The sequence below is a fragment of the Pristiophorus japonicus genome, chromosome 20, assembly GCF_044704955.1.
Source record: "Pristiophorus japonicus isolate sPriJap1 chromosome 20, sPriJap1.hap1, whole genome shotgun sequence".
In the NCBI taxonomy this organism is placed as follows: Eukaryota; Metazoa; Chordata; class Chondrichthyes; family Pristiophoridae; genus Pristiophorus; species Pristiophorus japonicus.
This window is the reverse complement of record NC_091996.1, coordinates 61,160,107-61,180,250: the sequence shown is the minus strand read 5'-3', so window position 1 is coordinate 61,180,250 and position 20,144 is coordinate 61,160,107. Positions and strand designations below refer to the sequence as shown.

The window sequence follows — 20,144 nt, the reverse complement described above, 5'->3', positions numbered from 1 at the left end:
CTCCCAATGGATTTGCAGGATCTTGTGGAGACAGCGCTGGTGGTACTTCAGCCCGCGCTTTGAGATGTCTGCTGTATATTAAGCATTCCCAGGGTTAGGGTGCAGCTTTGGTTAGATGTAGAGAAAAAGATCCTTTTATGTCACCCATTAATCTCTCATAGGTTAAGTATAGCATGGATTAGATGCTCGGTATAGTTCCCTGTATACAGCTCCATGGACAATATTGTACTGAGGGCCTTCACTTACGAGGAATTGAATTGAGACTGCCCCCAAACTCATTTTGCACAAGACCTTCACGGGTAGGTAGAGGGGAAAATTTTATCGCATCAGCAGGGCAGGATTTCAACACCGGTCCCAGAGATGAAAGGACAGTGTCTAAGGCCCTCCTCATCCACACTTGAATTTATAGCAATGAATTGACACATCCGCTGCCAATTCTCTTACTTTTGTCCTGGTCATTCCATAGCCATTTTAACAAGGGCTAGTTTTATATACAGGTACAACGTCTCGAATCCGGCAACCTCGGGACTGAGGCTGTGCCGGTTTTTGGGTTTTCCCGGAACTTGGAGAAGAAAATCCAACGTCCCTAATCTGGCAACCTTGGGGTCAAGGCCGTACCTGTTTTTGTATTTTTCCGGATTTCGGGTCGGACAGTAAAACGTCTTCGCACAACCCAAGCTTAAAATATGAAAAGGAATGTACTCCTAAAGCATGAAATAGAATAAATAAAGGTTTTTATTTGGTAAACAGACTAAATAAAGGTTTTTATTGGTAAACAGTACAGGTATGAAACAGAATACAGGTAATGTATAAAGAATAATAATCTTCCTGTGATTCACTTCCTAAGTAAGCTGCACAGAAATAGGTACAGATTACAATTGGCTGGAGGCTGTGCTTGAGGGAGAGCTTTGTGTAGAGGGCTCAGCTATGATGTCTGGGGTTGAAGATGGGCCAGCAATAGGATTTTCAAATGTGGAAATTGCTGGTGTAGTTATTGGCTGTCGGTCTTGCGCACTCTGTTGCGATATTCTCTTAAACAATTAAAAGTAGTCGATATGTTTAAGTAATTTTGGCTTTTCTTTGATTAATTTTTCCTGAATTTTATACACCTGCATTATTTCCTCTTCACTTACGAAGTTTCATTGCTATAGGGTGTTAATTAATTCATGACAAAGATTGATAGCTTTGTCAATGGACACTTTTTCCACTTGATTATCAACATCAGCATTGTCCTCCTCGCTGCTTTCATCCTTTTCCTCTGGACGCAAAACCATGCCCACAATTTCATCATCTGTCACTGTATGCACAATGGGAGCATCATTGTCTATGTCCATGACTTCTGTAACATCATCTTCATTCAATGCTAGCGCAGCTTCACAAGTCAGCCCTTTTGCATACTCTAAAAGTTCAGAAATCATTTTCTTCTCTTTGGATACATGAAAACCTTAAGTCAGCATCATCATCATCATTAAACATAGTTGCTGGCCACAGACATTATCCTTTACTAGAAGTTCAGCATCAGGATGTACTGAGCAAGAATATTTTGCAGTTTTCATTAAGGCCAGCCGCCCTACAATGAGCACGAACTTCAGAAACAAAATGCTTGTCAAACCAGTTCAGAAAAATTACCATGGTTACCCATGCTTTCATTAGCAAAATAATGCACTGGGAATATTCTCATGCCCTTGAAACATCTTGAACACTGGCTTTTCCCGATGACCATAAGCTTACATTTTATGTGTCCCAGCCGCATTTGCACAAGCAAGCACAGTCAATCTATCTTTTTGGTGTCTTTTACACCTGTTAATTACAATTCTTCTGCTGTAGTTGATGTATCTTTTGGTATATAGCGCCAAAACAGTGATGTCTTGTTGGCATTATAGATTTGCTCAGCCGAAAGGTTTTTATCAGCAATTAGTTTAACGAACTCATCTATATAACTTTTGGCTATCTCATGATGTGCTGAGGCTTTTTCATCACCACACGCTTTCAATTGCCTGATGCCATGATGTTGTTTAAATTTGGTTAGCCAACCTGAAGAGTAGTCGCATGGAGTTTCAATCTCGTTGGGCCAGACAAAGGAACCTTTTCAGTTCTGTCGCCACCACTCGATCATTACTCGATCCAACTCATCACTTTTAGGCTTATGCATAGTTTTTCTCTTCTTCATTTCTTTCTGAACGTCATTCTGCATAAAACTTCATGATCTGTTCTTTCAATTTTTTTTATATCATAAATGGTGGGGATTCCAACACCATACTCTCCACTCAGTCTTCTCACTGAAACACCTCTATCTAATCACTTTCTTGGCAATTGACAATGAATTATGCTTCCTCTTTGCACTACCTGTATTACCCATTGCGTATCTATTGACCTTTTTGACATGGTTGCAATGACAAACAACACATTCACAATACCTGTAAATCGCAAAAAGCACCACGGCGCTCGAGTTAGGTCAGGTCTGGTCAAGGGGAGCATATGGATCAGGTCGGCTCGGATCACACGTGGGTCGGGATCGAGGATCATTCGGCAAGGCGATCGCATGTCTGGACTCCATCTGCAATGCGCTTTCGTTAAAAAAAAAAGTCCCGCTTTCGGACAATTTTGTTTTTTGGAATTCTGGATTCGGGACATTGTACCTGTATTGCTTTTTTTTTCAGGTTTCCATTTTTATTTTGTGATCTCTTGTGCTGTGCTGAGAAAGAATCATAGTTCATGTTAAAACTCTTTGTCGGGTAATTGGCACAGAGGAAGGAGGAAGAGAGCAGCAGGTTCACATTTTCCTCCTGGTTGGTAAAACTGTTGCACCAGATAATTGGTTTGATTTCACTGACCAATGAACAGAACCATAGCAATGTGTCAGCCATCACAGGGGAGCCCACTCCTGTCTTCAGTCAACATCCACACATAGTAATTTTGAACAGGGATGAATGGATAACAATCAAGAATGGGAACCCTGGCTAATATTTCTCCCTCCCAAGCCCAGTGACAGAGCCAATAATACCACTTCTACTGCCATGCTAGTTGAGATAGCTGACTCAGCACAGACTGGGCATTGAACTTGGGAGCTTCTGTTCTTTATGCTGTCTTTACCAGCTGAGGTTTTCATTGAGGTTTAAAAGGGAAATGGAAAATCCCAAAACGACGTTTGATTTTTAAAAGTTGTTTTTCAGGCATTCGATGGGAGTGTGCAGTATCCAAAGCAGCCCCCACAAACAACACATCCTGGCTACTGGAAGGTAAGATTTCTGCTTAACTTACTAAAATTGCAGCGACTGTACTATTTATTGTGAGAGGATTTGTGTTGTGCTGCTATATGAGGATGAACTCTCAACTTTACCCATGTCTTTGGGACACCAGTAAAGACAATAGTCGACATTTTACCCAAAGCGAAGTCTGTGATTGCTTCACTGATCAATACAGGCACATACCTCTGTATTTGCCCATCTTTGCTGAAGCTGCATTTCCTGGTGCCACTGGTAGAGGGCTAGAGCAGTAGACAAAAAGGAGGTTGAGAAGAAAAATTGCATTTATATTTAAAAAAAAAATCTTGTTCAGAAGAAAAGTAAGTCATTTACTTCTACCACGAGCTTCTGACTTAACACAGCAATATTAAGGAGAGTTTATTTTAATTCCTGTCCTTGCAGCATTTGGATTTGAGTAGTTATTGAAGTGAATGGATTGGTTTAATTCTGTTTTGTTTCCAGTTATGATGAGCATGTTCTTATCTGGGATTCCCGGCAGATGAAACGGCCTCTGGCGGACACCCATGTCCAGGGAGGCATCTGGAGGGTGAAGTGGCATCCAGCTCAGGAACATCTGCTGCTTGCAGCATGCATGCACAATGGGTACCACATCCTGGACTGCGAGGGGGCACTCGGTGAGTCTTTAGCAGGTGGCAGCCAGAAAGCTAAAAGGCGCATCTTAAATGCCGACGTCTAGCTGCTAAAATCGAAGCAGTATCGTGCTCAAGCTCACTCAGTAGTGCTTACCCAGTAGCGCTTATTACAGCACTGACTGCAGTCCAAAAGTACTTCATTGACTGTAAATCGCTTTGAGACGTCCGGTGGTCGTGAAAGGCACTATATAAATGCAAGTATCTCTTGTTCTCTTTCTCACCTTAGTGAGTACATTAACTGTCTGGTGTAGTACTAAGCCATACAGACTAGAAATGTCCCAGGCTTGATCCTTGGTCTGTTGGTGAGTTGTCAGATCTCTGCAGAGATTGCAATTGGATGGTAAATTTGGCTTCAGTGTCCCTGGGCAAGGTAGGGGATAAAAAATCAGCCAGGGTTTTTGCTCATCGTTGCTAGAAAGAGCATGTTGTGTTGATGTCAGTTGTAGGCAAGGATCAGATTCAGCTGTGATGCCTATCATGGTTGTCTGGGCTCGGGCATGAGAAAGGGTCACTTGGTCAAGGTACCAGAGAGCTGCTGACCCTTGTGGTACTGCAACCAATGTAAGTCGGAGAGGAGAAAAAACTCTTCTAACTTCTGTTAGGATATATCCTTAGTTTGTAGTTCCTTGAACCTTGTTGACCAGGATCCTGGGCCTGCTTGGAACTGAATTCTGGGATTCTCTGTAGAGTCCCTTGTCCATATACAAGCTGATGCCAGCAGAGCTGCTCTCTGGTGGAAGATGGGCCCTGAAATGGAGAGCTCTCTGGGGGCAGTAAAAGAACAAAAGATATTTCCTTGCAATTCAGAGATCTTTACCCCAGTTTTTCTATATTTCCTATATGGGTGACGGACTAATTTATATTTTAAAGCAATCTGCTCCCCGACCTTCATTAAGCCATTCTGGAGTCTATGACTAGTTTCTGATTGCTGCAATCCATAACTGAAGGGGCGATGTTGTGACACTTCTGTAGATGCCATTCCATGAAGTAGCGGGAGTTAAACTTTTCCCACGTGTTGAGAGAATTTACATTTCCCTGTTCTGCCATTTCCCTTTCAATTGTCTGTGTTGTTTTCAATTTCACCCCAGTTTTCAGCTCCCACCACAAATGTGCTCCCTGTATCTACCCAAATGTGCACTCGGAGTTGTGGATAATGATGTAAACTTCATACTCCTTTCTTAACCTTTTAGAACTGACTAACACCAGCTCATGAAAATCAGCCCCCCCCCCCCCCCCCCTTTTTAATATTTTCCTGACTTGCTTCTCTCCATCACCCACCATTTACCTCGGTGGATAACATGGTCCGAGCCACCCATCAGTGCCTGCTTTGGATTTGGCCTCTGATAAATCTCATTCTCTTTAGGGAAGTCCCTGACCATTGCTCAGGGCTTTTGTAGAATAGCACCGCTGTGGTTGAGATAAAAACATCAATGCTGGAATTCTGAAATAAAAATAGACAATGTACAGCAGGCACTCGAAGAGAAATATTGGGGTTGAATTTCCAGTGAACACCCTTCACCAGAACTAAGATTGGGACCTCAGCTTGTCAGTTTGACTCAGTTGGTAGTCCTTTGGATGAAATGTTAAACTGTGACTACACCTGCCCGTTCTGGTGGTTTTGGTGGATGTAAGAAATGCTGTGGCACTACAAAAGTATGGATTTCTTCTGGTGTCTTGATCAACACACTTCCCGATCCAGCACCCTTCCCGATTATGGGATCTTGCTATATGCAGAACTCTGCCTGCCTACATATCAATCACGAGTTTGGGCACCTGCCCACCTGCCCCCCCCCCCCCCACTCATTTATTCATCTCCAATTTCCTCTCCTCCTCCTGAAGGATATGACTGCTTGTTGGGGTATAATTCCATGCGCATCAGTTTCCCTAATCTAAATAAGAACATAAGAATTAGGAACAGGAGTAGGCCATCTAGCCCCTCGAGCTTGCTCCGCCATTCAACAAGATCATGGCTGATCTGGCCGTGGACTCAGCTTCACTTACCCGCCCGCGTCCCATAACCCTTAATTCCCTTTTATTGGTTAAAAATCTATCTGTCAGTTGAATACATTCAATGCGCTAGCCTCAACTGCTTCCTTGGGCAGAGAATTCCACAGATTCACAACCCTCTGGGAGAAGAAATTCCTTCTCAACTCGGTTTTAAATTGGCTCCCCCATATTTTGAGGCTGTGCCCCCTAGTTCTTGTCTCCCCGACCAGTGGAAACAACCTCTGTGCCTCTATCATGTCTCTCCCTTTCATTATTTTAAATGTTTCTATAAGATCACCCCTCATCCTTTTGAACTCCAAGTAAGGACCCAGTCTACTCAATCTATCATCATAACTCCCTCATCTCCGGAATCAGCCTAGTGAATCGTCTCTGTACCCCCTCCAAAGCTAGTATATCCTTCCTTAAGTAAGGTGACCAAAACTGCATGCAGTACTCCAGGTGCGGCCTCACCAATACCCTGTACAGTTGCAGCAGGACTTCCCTGCTTTTGTACTCCATCCCTCTCGAAATGAAGGCCAACATTCCATTCGCCTTCCTGATTACCTGCTGCACCTGCAAACGAACTTTTTGGGATTCATTTACTCAAGAGTTTCATGCACAAGGACCCTCAGGTCCCTCTGCACCGCAGCATGTTGTAATTTCTCCCCATTCAAATAATATTCCCTTTCACCGTTTTTTTTCTCCAAGGTGGATGACCTCACATTTTCCGACATTGTATTCCATCTGCCAAACCTTAGCCCATTCGCTTAACCTATCTAAATCTCTTTGCAGCCTTTCTGTGTCCTCTACACAACCTGCTTTCCCACTAATCTTTGTGTCATCTGCAAATTTTGTTACACTACACTCTGTCCCCTCTTCCAGGTCATCTATGTATATTGTAAACAGTTGTGGTCCCAGCACCGATCCCTGTGGCACACCATTAACCACCGATTTCCAACCCGAAAAGGACCCATTTATCCCGACTCTCTGCTTTCTGTTAGCTAGCCAATTCTCGATCCATGCTAATACATTTCCTCTGACTCCGCGTACCTTTATCTTCTGCAGTAACCTTTTGTGTGGCACCTTATCGAATGCCTTTTGGAAATCTAAATACACCACATCCATCGGTACACGTCTATCCACCATGCTCGTTATATCCTCAAAGAATTCCAGTAAATTAGTTAAACATGATTTCCCCTTCATGAATCCATGTTGCGTCTGCTTGATTGCACTATTCCTATCCAGATGTCCCGCTATTTCTTCCTTAATGATAGCTTCAAGCATTTTCCCCACTACAGATGTTAAACTAAGCAGCCTATAGTTACCTGCCTTTTATCTGCCCCCTTTTTTAAAGAGGCGTTACATTAGCTGCTTTCCAATCCGATGGTACCTCCCCAGAGTCCAGAGAATTTTTGTACTTATTTGAGGGGTTGCAAGAGCAGAGGGACCTGGAGATGCATATTCACAAATCATTGAAAGTGGCTGGGCAAGTTGATTTAGGCGGTTAAGAAAGCCTGTGGAATACTTGGCTTTGTAAATGGGGATATTGAACACAAGGAAGTTATGATAAACCTTTACAAATCACTGGTTAGGCCTCAGCTGGATTATTGTGTACAATTCTGGGCACTACACTTTGGAAAAGATGTCAAGGCCTTGGAAAGGGTACAGAGGTTTACCAGGATTATCCAAGAGATGAGGGACTTCAGTTATGGGGAGAGATTGGAGCAGAGAAGGTTAAGGTGACACCTAATAGAGCTGTTCAAAATTGTGGGGTTTTGATAGGGCAAGTAGGGAGAAACTGTTTCCTCTGGAAAGTGGATTGGTAACCAGAGGTTATAGATTTAAAATAGCTAACAGAACTAGAGGGAAACAAAAAAACAGATTATCTGGTCATTATCACATTGCTGTTTGTGGGAGCTTGCTGTGCGTAAATTGGCTGCCGCGTTTCTTACACTACACTTCAAAAGTATTTTGTTGGCTGTAAAGCACTTTGAGATGTCCGTGGTCGTGAAAGACACAATAGAAATCCATCTTTTTTATCGCATACGTTTGATTTACTGGATTTAACCCTGTTGCTTTTTCTTCCAGCTTTGGGTGGCAAGGGATGCCCCATTGTTTATTCCTATATATTGCATAACTCACTGGCCTATGGGGCAGACTGGTCAAGACTATCACTTGATGCTCAGCTCACCACGGAGCGTCAGCCTGTATCTTCATCTTCAACTGAAACCCAGAGCAAACGGGAATCTGAACAAGGAGCAAAGGAAGCGGAGCTTAAGTTCCAGCATCTGAAGATTCAGTACGAGTCTCCCACTGGCTTATTTGACATGGTGGTGGAAGATGAGCTGGATGATCACGAAGCTGTGGTTCCTGGCAGTTTGCAGGCCAGTGGGACATCTCCGAGTCCAAATATGGACCCTGCCGTAGCAAAGCAGCACGATCCTGCAGCTCGTGTTGATTGGACTAAAAGTAAAGCCAGTCTTTTGGCTACATGTTCCTTCTATGACCATATCTTGCATGTTTGGAGATGGGAACGAAGCAATATTGTGTCTTCCACTTAATTAAAAAAAAATCTTTATCATTTATTAAGCATAACTGGTAATGTGTGTGGGGGAGGAGCAGAGACTGACGGTTTGTCTTGTTTGTTTCAGTTTCCTATAGAAATATTACAAGGTTGGGCACTATGTTGTATAATAGAATATTGCTCCATCTTTATCATCAGAATGACGGGACTCCACTGGGATTAAGAAATAACAGCAGGAGTCGGCCATTTGGCCCTCGAGCCTGCTCTGCCAGTCAATAAGATCATGGCTGATTTCCTGATCTCGTCAGCTGCGGAGGTGCTGCAGGAGGAGGGCAGGTGCATACACCATTAATTGGTCATTGTTAAAGTATAAGAAATGAGATACTTAAGAAAAGTATATTACAGAAAGCTATGAATTTCAATACATTATAGCCTGAACTCTCTCCATATCCCTTTTACTGCTACAAGGCATACCGATGGAGAAGTTTAAATGAAAATTGAGAAGTGTGAACGGATGATGATGATATAAATCTCTCTGTCACCACCTTGGATTCCTTCCTGTTTTTATTTGTAGTGTTTTATTAAAAAAAAATTCTAGCTGTTTGCTGGTGTCAACGTTGCCTTAGTACCTCAGGCAATAATGCACAAGATGGTGCTTCATAAACTTGCCTCAGACCATACCATGTGGCTGGTAAATCATCCCAATTCACTTTTTTTTGTGGTGAGATGAGAACCTATGCAATTGAACCTCTTTATAACATACCTTTCCCTTGGTCCTGTGGGCCTCTATATTCACTAAAGTCTCATAACTCAAACAGGAGCTGTTGCTAAAAGCTGCTTTGGAATTTCCTGGAAGTATATAGTGGTCAGGCTTGACTACATTTATTTTACTTAAGTATGTAGTTTAAAAACTATATTTTTGTCAATCTTTCTACAACTGCCTTCATTGATGTTTAAATCAGTATAAATGTGTACAAACGTGTCTTAAAGGAGCTCTAGAACCTAATTAAAATTACACATTTAGTTGTTTAATCATGTCTGAGCTTTTGATATTTTTTTATGCTTAACGATTTTTCTCCCATGAAAGAGCACTTCAGTTTCCTTGATTGAAGTAATGATTGCTCCACACTGAGATTACACACACATTTTTCCAAGGAGCAAAAGTTCTTGCAAAGATGCGCCATTCCATTTGTCTATGGTGCCTATCCTTCATCCCCAGTCGCTTCCCCCTGTAGTGTCCTGGGCCTTTTGATGAGAAGGGCCAGCATTTCAGCAACATTTAGTGAGGAATGGTGAAAGGAGTCAAAGGCAGTTGTAGCCGTTTTTCAAAAGGGGCTGTCTTTGAAACATGTACATGTATATAGATTTATAAATAATTTTAACATTTGCAAATGTGTACATCAAACTAATTATTTTATCAAATTGGTGCCAAAACAATTTATATTTATATAATGCACCTTGCACAGAAATAGAAGAATGGCCCAGTCATCTAAACTGACTATATTCCTGAAATAGATGATCCTTTAGAGAAGCAAATTTTTTAGAACACCAACATTCAATTAGTGTTTAGTTAAATTGGGCCGTTGAAGCTTTATTCCCCAAAGTTTCAATTGTAGAACAAGTTTGTATTTCATCTGATTTTTTTTCCCCCCCTGGAGACGCAGCAATGCCAATGTTACTTTCTCCTAGGTAGGCCTGTGCCAACATGCTGTTTGCCAAGAAGCAAAGCAATTTGGCTAATAAACACCACTTATGTTTTTGGACTTTGCTCATATTTATCGTGTGCGTTTCTAAAGACGACCAATTCTCCCAACTGGAGTGTGGCTTTATCTCCGTGTCTGAAATCGCAGCTCTGCACAGGAATTTGAAGCTTTTATTGCTGGGTTTAGCTTATTGGTAATTTCACATAAGAAAAAAGACTTGCATTTATATAGCGCCTTCCATGATCACCAGATGTTTCAAAGTGCTTTATAGCCAATGAAGTAATTTAGAAGTGTAGTCACTATTGTAATGATGATGATGAATGTGGGAACCGCGGCAGCCAATTTACGCACAGCAAGCTCCCACAAACGGTAATCTGATAATGACCAAAACTGTGTTTGTGATGTTGATTGAGGGATAAATATTGGCTAGGACACCAGGGATAACTCCCCTGCTCTTCTTTGAAATAGTGCTGCAGAATCTTTTGTCTACCTTAAAGGGCAGACAGGAACTTGGTTTAACGTCTCATCCAAAAGACATCACCTCCAACAATGCAGCGCTCCCTCAGCACTGCACTGGAGTGGGACTTGAACCCACAACCTTGTGACTCCGAGGCGAGTGTGCTGCCCACTGAGCCACAACTGACGTAGGGAAATAATAAACACCATTTGGACTATAAACTACATAACTGGTTTAGTAAAAGTCACAAACAGCTTGCAATATTTTTACAGAAAACTTTTTAATTTTCCCTACTTTGGTACTAGAACAACAAAGTAAAATTTTATTAACTCTACTGATCACAGTAAAACTGGACTAGTTTTTGGCAAACATAAATTTCCAAAACTTAAATAACCCCATAAAACACACGGAATTTTTTTAAACTGGATTTTAAATAGCTGAGTGACTTAGAACACTTTTTTTTAACATTTACAAATAAACCTGTAATGTCTGTTGTTGATCATCTAGTGGTTGGGGCAGTTCATAATAAAACACAGCAGTTGTTAATGCTACATATTCCTGACCTATAGCTTTGAGAATTCAATCACCAGCTCAGAAACTCAAAACCTCACAGGACAAGGGACATGCCCTTCTCATCTTTAAGTCATGCTGATGTAAGTATAGCATGCTGGGAAAGTCTACCAACTTATCAGAATGCACAAATGTGGTTGAAAACTTTGGGCAACTGTTGAGATAAAAATATCAGATCAAAGCCTAGATTTGAGATGGGCTGAGACCTTAAAGTAACTTTAATGAAGGTATTCGAAAGCACAAAAGACAATTTTGGTGGGTTAATTTAGTCATGTATTTTTAAATTTTGATTAAAACTTTATTTTGGACATTAGAAACTTGTTAGAAAAAACAATTGCAATTTTTTTTTTCAAAAGTATTGTGTTTCAATTGATCAAACTGCAAACATGTTTAAATTAGGTTTTGCCATTGTATTCAGTTTCATTATGGCACAGGAATTGAGGTTTATGGACAGAAAATGTATGCTAACAGTTAAGATAGTATTTAGAACAGGAGAAAGAACAAGTCCAGGGAACTATAGACCAGTTAGCTTAATGTATGTGGCAGGAAAGATAATAGAATCTTACTCTTACAAGAAACCGAAAATATAATAGTCAACACAGATTTCAAAAGATAAGGTCATACTTGACCAAACTTGCTGAATTCTTTGAAGAATTAACAGAGTAGACCAGGGGAGTGCAGTAGACACTATATTTGGATTTTTGAAAGGCCTTTGATAAGGTACTACTTAGTAGACTCATGACTCAGGTCAGAGCATGTGGTGTCGGGACAGGGAGCAAAATAGATAGCGAGCTGTCTACAAAACTGAGTAAAGGTTAATGGTAGTTACTTTGCCTGGTGGATGGTGGGAAGTGGTGTTCCACAGGGTTCAGTGTAGGGACCACTGCTGGTCACTATTTACATAAACCATTTGGACTCGGGAGTACCATTTCAAAATTTGCAAATTACACCAAATTGGGGGGTATCATTAGTACGGAGGAAGACTGATAAAATGAGACGACAAGGGCATGTAAGTGCCAAATGAATTTTAATATAGATGAATCTCGGGTGGTGCATGTTGGTAGGAGGCCACATTCACCTTAAAGAAAGTGTCTAAATGGGGTAGAGGAACAAAGGGATCTAGAGGTACACATTCACAAATCATTAAAAGTAGCAACGCAAGTTAACCAGGTCATAAAATTGCAAAGCACTGGGTTCATTTCTAGAGGAATAGATTTGAAAAGCAGAGTAGTTATGTTAAACTTGTATAGAATCTTGGTTAGACCACACGTACTGTGCACAGTTCTGGTCTCCATATTATAAAAAGGATATAGAAGCACTGGAGAAAGTGAAAAAGAGTTACTAGAATGATACAGAACCGGGAGGTTTACTGGAATGATACCAGAACTGAAAGGTTATACCGATCAGGAAAAATTGAGCAGGCTTGGGGCTCTTTTCTCTAGAAAAGAGAAGGCTGAGGTGTGACCTGATAGAGGCGTTTAAGATTATGAAAGGGTTTGATAGAGTAGAGAAGATATTTCCACTTGTGAGGGAGACCAAAACTAGCAGCAATAAATATAAGACCGTCATTACAAATCCAATAGCGAATTCAGGAGGAACTTCTTTACCCAGAGTGGTTAGAATGTGAAACTCGCTACCACAAGGCGTAGCTGAAATAGCGCAGATGCATACAAGGGTAAGCGAGATAAACACGAGGGAAAAAGGAATTGGTTATGCTAATAGGGTTAGATGAGGAGGGATGGGAGGAGGCTCACGTGGAGCATAAACACTGGCATAGACTAGTTTCTGTGCTACACATTCAGTGCCCAGGGCACATCTACCCAACATTTCGTCCTGAAATTTTGCAAAGTTTTGTTGTCCAATGTATTAAATTTGGCAGAGAATGCTGTGGCTTCACTGCAGCTGTGATAGTGACTAATGAAGTTTTCAGCAGCTGAATTAAACCATCACTGTGGGTTTCAATCAACCTTTCATACTAAAAACAGAAAATGCTGGAAATCTCAGCAGGTCAGGCAGCATCTGTGGAGAGAAAGAGAGTGAACGTTTTGGGTCTGTGACCTGATTCCAGCATTCACAATATTTGCTTTTGTAACGTTTCATACTTGACTGTTCTAGATTTTAGTGACACATCAGTGAAATCCGCACACACAGGATCAAAGAGCAATAATGAACAGAGAATTTACAGTTTTCAAAAGTGAAGTGGCTAAACATTGAAAAAAGTATTAATGGGGACAGAGCAGGGCAGGTGAATGGAACTAAGTGAGTTCCTGAGAATCGGCATAGGTACGATGGACCGAATACTTTTGTGTTGTACAATTCTATGTGCATCCATCATAGGTTTAATCACGTTAGCAACTTTTTAACTCTTAATATTGTGTCAGAACAAAGTCAGTGCCAGCTGTGACTCCCACTGAGTCAGAAGGTTGTGGGTTCAAATCCCACTCCAGGGATTTAAGTACAACAATCTAGGCTGACCACTTCAGTGCAGTACAAAGAAAGTGCTGCACTGTCAGAGGTGCTGCCTTTCAGATGAGATGTTAAACTGCTCTCTCAGGTGGACGTAAAAGCTCCTGTAGCACTATTTCAAAGAAGAGCAGGGTTGTTATCCCCATTGTCCTGGCCAATATTTATCCCTTAATCAACATAATGACCAGATAATCTGTTTTTGTTATCACATTGCTGTTTGTGGGAGCTTGCCACCACATTACAACATGACTACGCTCCAAAAAGTACTTAATTAGCTGTAAAGCACTTTGGGATGTCCGGTGGCTGTGAAAGGCGCTATATAAATGCAAGTCTTTCAAATTATTACACGTGCTTTTTCATTTATTATGGCTGTATCCTTTCACTAATCCTTAATCAAAAATCAGTCAAATTGTGGCAGTTTTAATTATTTAGGGTTAGGGTTTTTTTGACTTGCAGATCAGATTGATTAATTTATTCATCAGCAGCAGGTTTCTCTGATCTAGAAGACTTGTTTTTCTATTCTGGTGAAGACATGTATGCATGATATAAAATGATATTAGTTGATGTCCCGTACAGTCACCCTTGTAGTTGAGAAGTCTTTAACACGTTATATATCGAATTAAAAATAAGTTAACGAGTTTCTCTGGAAATCTTTACCTCAGAGTAAACAGGGTGATCTGTTTCGCTCACTGGATTAAAACCTGTGCTTTTGAAACACAAGAATTCTTTCAAAAGCTGTTACCTAGACAGGGTTCATGAAGTGTTCTGAGAAACTTGAGGGGAAGAAACTAAAAGCAGGAAGGCAAGGAGGTGTTGAATTTGCATTGCAATAACAATATTTCCCCCCGTGAATTGGCATTGGCACTTCTATTTTGATTCTGGGTTATAGAAACATAGAAAATAGGTGCAGGAGTAGGCCTTCGAGCCTGCACTGCCATTCAATGAGTTCATGGCTGAACATGCAACTTCAGTATCCCTTCCTGCTTTCTCGCCATACCCCTTGATCCCCCTAGTAGTAAGGACTACATCTAACTCCTTTTTGAATATATTTAGTGAATTGGCCTCAACAACTTTCTGTGGTAGAGAATTCCACAGGTTCACCACTCTCTGGGTGAAGAAGTTTCTCCTCATCTCAGTTCTAAATGGCTTATCCCTTATCCTTAGACTGTGACCCCTGGTTCTGGACTTCCCCAACATTAATAAGAATTAGGAACAGGAGTAGGCCACCTAGCCCCTCGAGCCTGCTCCGCCATTCACCGAGATCATGGCTGATCTGGCCCTGGACTCAGCTCCAATTACCCGCCTGCTCCCCATAACCCTTAATTACCTTATTGGTTAAAAATCTATCTATCTGTGATTTGAATATATTCAATGAGCTAGCCTCAACTGCTTCCTTGGGCAGAGAATTCCACAGATTCACAACCAGCTGGGAGAAGAAATTCCTTCTGAACTCGGTTTTAAATTGGCTCTCCTGTATTTTGAGGCTGTGCCCCCTAGTTCTAGTCTCCCCGGCCAGTGGAAACAACCTCTCTGCCTCTATCCTGTCTATCCCCTTCATTATTTTAAATGTTTCTACAAGATCACCCCTCATCCTTCTGAACTCCAACGAGTAAAGACCCAATCTACTCAATCTATCATCATAAGGTAACCCCCTCATCTCCGGAATCAGCCTAGTGAATCGTCTCTGTACCCCCTCCAAAGCTAGTATATCCTTCCTTAAGTAAGGTGACCAAAACTGCACGCAGTACTCCAGGTGTGGCCTCACCAATACCCTGTACAGTTGCAGCAGGACCTCCCTGCTTTTGTACTCCATCCCTCTCGCAATGAAGGCCAACATTCCATTCGCCTTCCTGATTACCTGCAAACTAACTTTTTAAGATTCATGCACAAGGACCCCCAGGTCCCTCTGCACCGCAGCATGTTGTAATTTCTCCCCATTCAAATAATATTCCCTTTCACCGTTTTTTTTCTCCAAGGTGGATGACCTCACATTTTCCGACATTGTATTCCATCTGCCAAACCTTAGCCCATTCGCTTAACCTATCTAAATCTCTTTGCAGCCTCCCTGTGTCCTCTACACAACCCGCTTTCCCACTAATCTTTGTGTCATCTGCAAATTTTGTTACACTACACTGTCCCCTCTTCCAGGTCATCTATGTATATTGTAAACAGTTGTGGTCCCAGCACCGATCCCTGTGGCACATCACTAACCACCGATTTCCAACCCGAAAAGGACCCATTTATCCCGACTCTGCTTTCTGTTAGCCAGCCAATTCTCGATCCATGCTAATACATTTCCTCTGACTCCGCGTACCTTTATCTTCTGCAGTTCTTAGATACTTTTTCTTATGCCCAAAACAAAAGCCAGCTTGCACTTCCTATGAACTGAAGTGATAACGTGTGTGTGAGTTAATGGGGGAAGTATGCCCTGGGCGTTTATTGTTCCTGTTTTACAACAACATGCATTTATACGGTGCCTTTAATGTAGGAAAATATCCGAAGGCTCTTCACAGAAGTGTAATTGGACATAAATTGATCCTGAGCCACAGAAAGAGATATTAGCCAGATTTCAGAACAAGTGCAGACAAGTCCATTCAAAATTCAATATATATCAGTTACACCAGCCATTTTGCAAACAAAACTCAGGTTTATTTACAGCTACAGCCATTTACAAAGACAAGCAGTAACAGTGAATTATTGAAATCAATCCATGCAACACAGCAGCTTTGATCTAGTTTTTGAAAGGACTGTCTGTTTAACTCGTCAGTTGAATTTGTTTGGCAGACTTTGTGTACATCTTTCGAAAAATGGACAAAAGCTGCTTGTGAAGGGAGTAGCCACCATCATCATCATAGGCAGTCCCTCGGAATCGAGAAGAATGTACTTCCACTCTTAAAATGAGTTCTTAGGTGGCTGAACAGTCCAATACAAGAACCACAGACTCTGTCACAGGTGGGACAGATAGCCATTGAGGGTAAGGGAGGGTGGTACTGGTTTGCCGCACACTCTTTCCGCTGCCTGCGCTTGATTTCTGCATGCTCTCGGCGATAAGACTCTAAGTGCTCAGCGCCCTCCCGGATGCACTTCCTCCACTTAGGGCAGTCTTTGGCCAGGGACTCCCAGGTGTTAGTGGGGGTGTTGCACTTTATAAGGGAAGCTTTGAGGGTGTCCTTGTAACGTTTCCTCTACCTTCTCCGAGTAGAGCGCTTGCTTTGGGAATCTTGTGTCAGGCATGCGAGCATGTGACCTGCCCAGCGGAGCTGATCAAGCGTGGTCAGTGCTTCAACGTTGGGGATGTTGGCCTGGCCAAGGACGCTGATGTTGGTGCGTCTGACCTCCCGGGGATTTGTAGGATTTTGCAGAGACATCGTTGGTGGTATCTCTCCAGTGACTTGCAGTATCTGCTGTACATGGTCCATGTCTCTGAGCTATACATGAGGGTGGGTATTACTACAGCCCTGGAGACCAGGAGCTTAGTGGCAGTTTTGAGGGTCTGGTCTTCAAACACTCTTTTCCTCAGGCGGCTGAAGGCTGCACTGGCACACTGGAGGCGGTGTTGAATCTCGTCGTCGATGCCTGCTCTTGTTAAGAGGCTCCCGAAGTATGGGAAATGGTCCACATCCAGGGCTGCGCCATGTATCTTGATAACTGGGGGGCAGTGCTGTGCGTCGACGACAGGCTGGTGGAGGACCTTTGTCTTACGGATGTTTAGCGTAAGGCCTATGCTTTCGTATGCCTCAGTAAATACGTTGACTATGTCCTGGAGTTCTGTATGTGCGCAGATGCAGGCGTCGTCCGCATACTGTAACTCGACGAGAGATTGGGGTGATCTTGGACCTGGCCTGGATCGGCAAAGGTAGAACAGGTTCCCACTTGTTCTGTAGTTTAGTTCCACTCCAGCGGGGAGCTTGCTGACTGAGGTGGAGCATGGCAACAAGGAAGATTGAGAAGAGGGTTGGGGCGATGACGCAGCCCTGTTTGACCCCGGTCCGGATGTGGATTGGGTCTGTAATGATAAGGATCACAGCCTGCATGTTGTCCTGGAGCAGGCGGAGGATGGTGATGAACATTTGGGGGCAGCCGAAGCGGAGGAGGATGCTCCATAGACCCTCGTGGTTGACCGTGTCAAAGGCCTTTGTAAGGTCGAAGGTGGCCATGTATAAGGGTCTTGCCTCCGTGTGTAGCAGCTTGGTTAAAGCTGTAACCTGCATGTATGGCAGTTTCTTATATAACACCAGACTGGACCAGGGCAGATTTTACAAATACGAATGAGCTAGCTGAGGTGAAATGGAAAGAAAGACTTACATTTATTTATATAGTACCATTCATGACCACCGGACGTCTCAAAGCGCTTTACAGCCAATTAAGTACTTTTGGAGTGTAGTCACTTGTAATGAAGGAGAAAGTGACACAACAACAGGACTGTAGAACAACAGTGGAATGTTTTTTGAAGTAGATTGTAGGTTCAGAATAAGTATATTCCATTAAAAATTGAAATAACTAGTAGATTTAGGGTGGAATAGATAAATATTATCTGAATGGACTATTATCTGAATGGTGACAGATTAGGAAAAGGGCAGATGCAAAGAGACCTGGGTGTCATGGTACATCAGTCATTGAAGGTTGGCATGCAGGTACAGCAGGCGGTTAAGAAAGCAAATGGCATGTTGGCCTTCATAGCGAGGGGATTTGAGTACAAGGGCAGGGAGGTGTTGCTACAATTGTACAGGGCCTTGGTGAGGCCACACCTGGAGTATTGTGTACAGTTTTGGTCTCCTAACCTGAGGAAGGACATTCTTGCTATTGAGGGAGTGCAGCGAAGGTTCACCAGACTGATTCCCGGGATGGCGGGACTGACCTATCAAGAAAGACTGGATCAACTGGGCTTGTATTCACTGGAGTTCAGAAGAATGAGAGGGGACCTCATAGAAACGTTTAAAATTCTGACGGGGTTAGACAGGTTAGATGCAGGAAGAATGTTCCCAATGTTGGGGAAGTCCAGAACCAGGGGACACAGTCTAAGGATAAGGGGGAAGCCATTTAGGACCGAGATGAGGAGGAATTTCTTCACCCAGCGAGTGGTGAACCTGTGGAATTCTCTACCACAGAAAGTTGTTGAGGCCAATTCACTAAATATATTCAAAAAGGAGTTAGATGAAGTCCTTACTACTAGGGGAATCAAGGGGTATGGTGAGAAAGCAGGAATGGGGTACTGAAGTTGCATGTTCAGCCATGAACTCATTGAATGGCGGTGCAGGCTAGAAGGGCCGAATGGCCTACTCCTGCACCTATTTTCTATGTTTCTATGTTTCTATAAAGAGGTTAGAAACTAATTAAAATTGAAGAGGGCCTATGAGAATGATAAGACTAATGAAAAAACTGAAGAATGAGAAGATAAAGAAAAACAAATGCACAAATATCAAAAGGAACAGCAAGTATTTTACAAGTATATTGGTAAAAACAGATTTGTTGTTAGGTGGCAGTTCTGAGGAGAGGAGTGTCAATTTGTAAATGATCAAAAAATGACAGGTACTTAAAAAACACTTTGCATTGCTCTTTACTACAGAGAAGTTAGGGCTGGTAAGTGGCCAGTAGCATGTGTGCCACACAAGTGCCAGGCAATGACTATTTCCAACAAGCGAGAGTCTAACCACCGGCCCTTGATATTCAACAGCATTAGCATTGCCGAATCCCCCATCAACATCATGGGGGGCCACCATTGACCAGAAACTTGACTGGAACAGCCACATAAATACTGTGGCTACAAGAGCAGGTCAGAGGCTGGGTATTCTGCGTTGAGCGTCTCAGCTCCCGACTCCCCAAAGCCTTTCCACCATCTACAAGGCACAAGTCAGGAGTGTGATGGAATACTCTACACCTGCCTGGATGAGTGCAGCTCGAACAACACTCAAGCTCGACACTATCCACAAAAAAGCAGCCCGCTCGATCAGCACCCCATCCACCACCTTAAACATTCACTCCCTCCACCACTTGCGTACCGTGGCTGCAGAGTATACCATCTACAAGATGCACTGCCACATCTCGCCAATGCTTCTTTGGCAGCACCTCCCAAACCCGCGACCTCTGCCACCTAGAAGGACAAGGGCAACAGGCACATGGGAATACCATCACCAGCAAGTTTCCCTCCAAGTCACATACCATCCGGACTTGGAAGTATATCGCCATTCCTTCAACGTCACTGGGTCAAAATCTTGGAACTCCCTCAACAACATTGAGGGAGTACCATCACCACATGGACTGCAGTGGTTCAAGAAAACGGCTCACCACCACCTTCTCAATGACAATTAGGGAACGGGCAATAAATATTGGCCATGCCAGTGACGCCGACATCTCAGGAACAAATTATTTTTTTTTAAAAGGCTATCGGAATGGAGGTGAATCCTGAAGCGGTTCAGAGAAATGAGCGATATTAGGATGCGCAAAAGGAAAATTTTTAGATACTTTAGTCTAAAGGAAGACAAAAGCACCAGGGCCCGACAGGATACATCACAGGACCCTGAGGGAGACAACAAAAAGAAT

At 42.7% G+C, this 20,144-nt stretch overlaps 1 protein-coding gene across 3 annotated transcripts in view; it reads left to right on the top strand.

Moving 5' to 3' along the window:
- The window catches only part of dph7 (diphthamide biosynthesis 7), a 51,685-nt gene extending 42,250 nt beyond the window's left edge, over positions 1 to 9,435 (top strand). For 2 of the 3 annotated variants that reach the window (XM_070862871.1, XM_070862872.1), the window contains exons 8-10: positions 3,174 to 3,239; positions 3,708 to 3,880; positions 7,973 to 9,435. In XM_070862871.1, coding sequence (XP_070718972.1) covers positions 3,174 to 3,239; positions 3,708 to 3,880; positions 7,973 to 8,445 — 712 coding nt within the window. In that variant the 3' untranslated portion in view covers positions 8,446 to 9,435. The remainder of the gene's footprint in view (positions 1 to 3,173; positions 3,240 to 3,707; positions 3,881 to 7,972) is intronic. The other variant, XM_070862870.1, reaches the window with a different exon arrangement.
- Positions 9,436 to 20,144: the final 10,709 nt, after the last annotated feature.